The 5,605-nt window shown below is 42.9% G+C and overlaps 1 protein-coding gene across 1 annotated transcript; it reads left to right on the top strand.

Moving 5' to 3' along the window:
• The first annotated feature begins 519 nt into the window (after positions 1 to 519).
• Positions 520 to 1,347, top strand: LOC148049079 (mas-related G protein-coupled receptor member H-like). The gene has a single exon (XM_087703545.1). The coding sequence runs from the start codon at positions 520 to 522 to the stop codon at positions 1,345 to 1,347; it is 828 nt and encodes a 275-aa protein (XP_087559671.1).
• The last annotated feature ends 4,258 nt before the right edge of the window (positions 1,348 to 5,605 follow it).

The raw sequence follows: 5,605 nt of genomic DNA on the forward strand, positions 1-5,605 counted from the left end.
TACACTCAAAGGCACCTATTACTTCTGGTAATAACTTCATTATATTAGTACTTTGGTTTTTGTCTTTGTATATTTATGACCAGTAAAAACCATTCCTTCCATTAGTCCTGCAGTTGCTTAGCCAAAAGTTTTCAGTCCTGGTGCCTACTAGGTACCAGATTTCCAGAAACCCCAACATCTAGTGTGGTTCTTCTTGACCCAAGTAACAACTGGTCCCGATTTGGGTTTCTCTTAGTTATGCCTCATTTTATTGATTAGAGAAGAGGCCCTCTTCAACTATTGTTATCATTATTATTAGAGAAGGAAGACATGATAATATGTTAATTATGGAGGAATGATTGAATCCACTCTTCTTTCTTTTCTTCTAATAGGAACTTCCACTAGAAAACGGGAGATTATTGCTGCATTAGAAAAATCTCTTGGTGGATTTCATCCTGAAGTTCTAGAGCAGAGTATTCTGAATATAATACTATCAATTACTTGGATGAGTGCAAAAATATGCCTGGCATTTTTATTGCAATGTTAATCATCTGCTGTATTGGAATCCCATTAAACGGAATTGTTATTTGGCTTCTTGGTTTCCAGATTAAGAGAAACCCTTTCACTGTGTTGATTCTGAATTTAGCAATTGCTGACTTTGGATTACTTGTATCTTTGGCTATATTTTGCACTTGTTTTATTATATACTTCCGGAACTTCACAATTCCTTCAATGATTCTCTCCCACATCATGTATATCAATGGTCTCTTTCTTCTGGCAGCCATCAGCATTGACCGGTGTGTGTGTGTCCTCTTCCCAATCTGGCATCGCTGTTCCCGGCCAAAACATTTGTCCCCTTTTGTTTGTGCCTTCCTATGGGTCTTCTCTTTCCTCTTTGTTGGAATTGTCAACATTATGGTATTTGAATTGCATAATTTTCGCTACATATGTATTTATTTTATTGTGACTGCTGTGCTTTGCCTTCCATTGATTATTATCTCTACACTGATCCTATTTGTCAAAATATGTTTTAAACCTAAACAGATCAAACGTAGAAAACTGGTAGTGATGATTTTAATTACTCTTCTCTGTTTCCTTATTTTTAATCTTCCATTAAACATTTACGGGTTCTATGCTGTTTATATTCATATTAATAATAATCCAGTTTTTTTCTTCTTCTCTAAGTTCATATCTTTGGGTGCTTCCCTAAACAGCACTTTTAACCCAGTGATCTATTATCTGGTTGGGAGAAAGAGACGAGCTCAGACCAGGGAGAGCATCAAGGTCGTTTTTCAAAGAGTCTTCAAGGAAGATGGAGCTCCTGAAAGCAGAGAGATATCTACAAACAGAGCTTCAACCCCTCTGTAAAAATGTAGTTTTAACTTGTTTCTAATCTTGGATATCCCTTGACTTCAAAAATAAAATATAAATCTCTTTTTGTTTCCCTCAAAAAAGTATGTTGTCAGAGTTCATCTTGAAGACTGAGGAAAGATTTGGGAAGCACAAATTTTCTCTCCACTATTATAAACTAACTACCCAGAACCATACCAGAAATATATCTGTCAGCCTCTGCTTTGCTGTTGCTTCGGCTGCCATGAAACGGGGAGGGAGGGCATGGTATTTGGGAGGGGTTACTCATTGTGCTGGAGGAAGGTTCTGGAGTTCAGCTACTGATGGGACTACGTATGCGTGGGAGTTTCCCGCCAGGACTAACGGCACCGACATTCCATCTTCGTGATGCCTTTTGAAGTTATCTTGCACCTGACACTTGGGAGAATTATGATTGGACTGTAACTGTGATGCCAAGGGGAGGGGAATGGGCTATTCTATATATCAATCGCTTTCGCGCCTAAATATTCAGAATTCGCTTCGCTATTCCTTTAATCATTTATAATTAGTAAAAGTACACTTGATTTCCACACATGGAGACTCGTGGTCTTTCTTTCCTAATTATCTAATGGAGAGGTGCTGACAATATCAGAATGATGGCACTGTCATGGTCTGCCCACAGCTTGCAGAACTGACAGCAGAGTTGTTCTGTGAGGAGATTGGGGAGGAACATGGGCCAATCCTGGAGTGTGAGGAATGAGGGCTCGGATGAGGGCTCTGCATTGGAAGCAGAGAGGACGACAGGGACATCTGGGAGTTTTGTGCTGCTTCTGGAGCCTCCAGAGTTGGACATCAGCGAGGCAGAGGAACAGGAGGAGCCTGTTCCCAGTGCGTGTATGCACAGAAATGCCAGAAGGCAAGAACAGTTAAGACAAAAGGGATAACTTGGGAGGAAGGCTTGAAGGTGATTGGCCCTCCCCAGAGGACATAAATGAGGGGCAAAGGCATGTGAGCATTTGCAGGATGCAACTTTATTCGTTCTGGTTGGTTTAAATTCGGAAGATCCTTTTTGACTCTTTGCTCCATGTGGCCTTGCAAAGCTGATTGGCAATTAAGGTTTTGGCAGCGTTTCAAGGTGGGTGCTTAATAGCCTTATCCCGAAAGACTTTGGCAGACTTCTGTCAAACTCTTTACAAACTTAATTGCCAAACTTAGAGCCAAGGTGGCGCAGTGGTTAAATGCAGCACTGCAGGCTACTGCTAGATCAGCAGGTCAGCGGTTCAAATCTCACCGGCTCAGGGTTGACTCAGCCTTCCATCCTTCCGAGGTGGGTAAAATGAGGACCCAGATTGTTGGGGGCAATATGCTGACTCTCTGTAAACCGCTTAGAGAGGCCTGAAAGCCCTATGAAGCGGTATATAAGTCTACTGCTATTGCTATTGCTATTGCTATAAACTATTTATGATTAAGGGCTGCGAATTAATATAATTCACAGCCGTTGAAATAAAAAGAGGATTTGGGGGACTAAGCGTGTGCTTTTTACTGTATCAGGAAACCTAGGTCAGAAGAGGCACCATAACTAAAACTCTTTTGCAACTGAGGTCCACGATACAGAGCTAAATCTCAGGGATAATGCAGGGAGTTGGAACTCACATTTACTACTAAACATTTACATATTGTGAAGGGAGTAACTGCTGCTGGATCAACAGGATACCTTTTTGAGTAGACACAGATGAAATTATACTTTAAAGCTACTATCTTATGTCTAGGGTTCAATCTCGTTGAACACAGTGATTCTGAATCCTGACTGGAAATTTAAGAGAGGTGGATCATGAATTCCGAAGACATGTTGATCTATCAACTAAAGTGGATAAAAATCAAGGTTTGATTTGATATCGCCATCCTTGTCACATCTATCAATTGACAACCAGCAAACCAACACAGTAAATAGTAGCAAAGGTACATAGAACCCCAAAAAAACTTAAACAAAAAGACACATGAGAGTTATATAACTTTTTCCAACAAGATACAAGTAGATCTCGACTTATAATGGCAGTTGAGGCAGGAATTTTTATTCTTTTTTATCAATAAGCTATGTAGTCTTAAATACGACCAAATTGCTTATTGATGATACTCCCACCTTCTGTCATTAACCGAACGTCACCGTTGCTAAACCTGGCAACGTTTTAACTTCTTTCTGATGGCCTTCCCTTACTCTCCATAACCATAACTCGAAATCTTATTCTGTATGAATTTAACAACCATTTAAATAAACATATAGGGTTTTGGATCAGGTTTTAGTGCCGAGATGGAAGATTTGGCCTGTGAAATTCTTTTCCCAGCTAAGAGGGCCAATCCAGAAGTGAAATTCAGCAGGTTCTGACAGGTTCTGGAGAACCGGTAATGGAAATTTTGAGAAGTTCTGAGAACCAGCAAATACCACCTCTGGCTGGCCCCAGAGTGGGATGGGAATGGAGATTTTGCAATATTCTTCCCAGGAGTGGGGTTGGAATGGAGATTATGCAGTATCCTCCCTTTGCCATGCCCACTAAGCCACGCCCATAGAACCGGTAGTAAAAAAAAAATGAATTTCACCCCTGGCCAATCATATACCTACCAGTATATATTTTTAAAAGTCTTTTCTTGCTAATTATCCTGCTTTATGTCAAACTTCCCCTTTCTATTTTCCCTCTTGGTGATTGTCTTAAAAAGCCAAGGGTCACATCTTCATGTCATATGGGGGCAGGGGTGAGTTTCAACTGTTTTTTGTAAGTAACTTCCGGGAACGGCGAAGGGCCCACCCGCCCACCCGCTCTCCTTACCGGTCTTTGAAGGCTTCTGCGCTTCCACGCAGGCGCATGGCACATACAGCGCCAGCACGATTCTCCGTGAGCAGCTGGATGGCACATACAGCGCCTGTGCGAGTCTCCGCGAGCAGCTGGAGCATCGCGCAGGTGCTAAGACACATGCGTGAACTACGCGCGTGTACGAGGACGCCGCCGGCCCCGTTCCAACCGAACCGGTTAGAATGGGATTAGCAACCCACCCCTGTATGGGGGCTATATACTGATTAGGCGGGGCACAGAGTTTTGCATGTTTCAAGCAAATAAGCATAGAAAAGATGTCTAGGAGATTCTTCTGGCTTGTCTTCAAGCCAACGTCATGGACCATGTGGAAGACAAGACCAGGGCACGGAGGACCAAATGAGCACAGATATCTCAACTGAATTATGCTCAATGTGGTAGGGTGACATCAATCTTATCAAATTGAGAAAGAAAGAAAGAAAGAAAGAGAGAGAGAGAGAGAGAGAGAGAGAGAGAGAGAGAGAGAGAGAGAGAGAGAGAGAGAAAGAAAATGTAATCTTTAGTAGACAATGTAGCAATTTGCAGAACCCTGGGGAGGATGTTCTTCATGAAAGAAATATGATTTACATGCTCTACATGGGGCTGCCCTTGAAGAGCATCCGGCGACTTCAGCTAGTTCAGAACGCGGCCGCGCGAGTGATCATGGGTGCACCACGGTTCGCCCATATAACACCAATCCTCCGTGAGCTGCGCTGGCTACCTGTTGATCGTCGGGTGCACTTCAAGGTCTTACTTACCACCTATAAAGCGCTCCATGGTAGTGGATCTGACTATTTGAGAGACCGCCTTCTGCCAATTACCTCCCTGCGTCCCATCAGATCGCACAGAGTAGGCCTCCTCCGTATTCCATCCGCCAGTCAGTGCCGACTGGCGACTACGCGGAGGAGAGCCTTCTCAGTTGCAGCTCCGACATTATGGAACAACCTCCCCGTGGAGATCCGTACCCTCGCCACAGTCCAGGCCTTCCGCACAGCCCTCAAGATCTGGCTATCCCGTCAGGCCTGGGGATAGGATTACTCTCACCCCGCCCGAATGTTGAGTGAATGTTGTGTTTTATGGATAATTTTCTTTTATTCACGATTTTTTCTTTTTTAAGTCTTGTCTTGCACTCCCTTCCCCTGATTGTTGTGAGCCGCCCTGAGTCCCCTCAGGGAAAAGGGCGGCATACAAATACTCAATAAATACAAATACAAATACAAATTTAAAAACTATAAGATCACTGGGCCAGCAGAAGGTTCGTGAGCTTCATAAATATAATTGGGAAAGCACAAGGGGACTTCAGCTTTTTGCTTAAATAGAGGCAGGTTTGACATTCAGAAAAAAAAACAATTCTGATTTTTCAAGGATAATGCCTCTCAGGACTTCCTCTGCTCAAGAATTTGTTGTGGTGTGTTGGGGGATCAAAGTGGGGACTCTGTAATGTGAATGAAATA

This window comes from Thamnophis sirtalis, unplaced genomic scaffold (assembly GCF_051295495.1).
Source record: "Thamnophis sirtalis isolate CommonGarterSnake01/CBP01778 unplaced genomic scaffold, rThaSir2_p1.2 scaffold_2, whole genome shotgun sequence".
Taxonomy (NCBI): domain Eukaryota; kingdom Metazoa; phylum Chordata; class Lepidosauria; order Squamata; family Natricidae; genus Thamnophis; species Thamnophis sirtalis.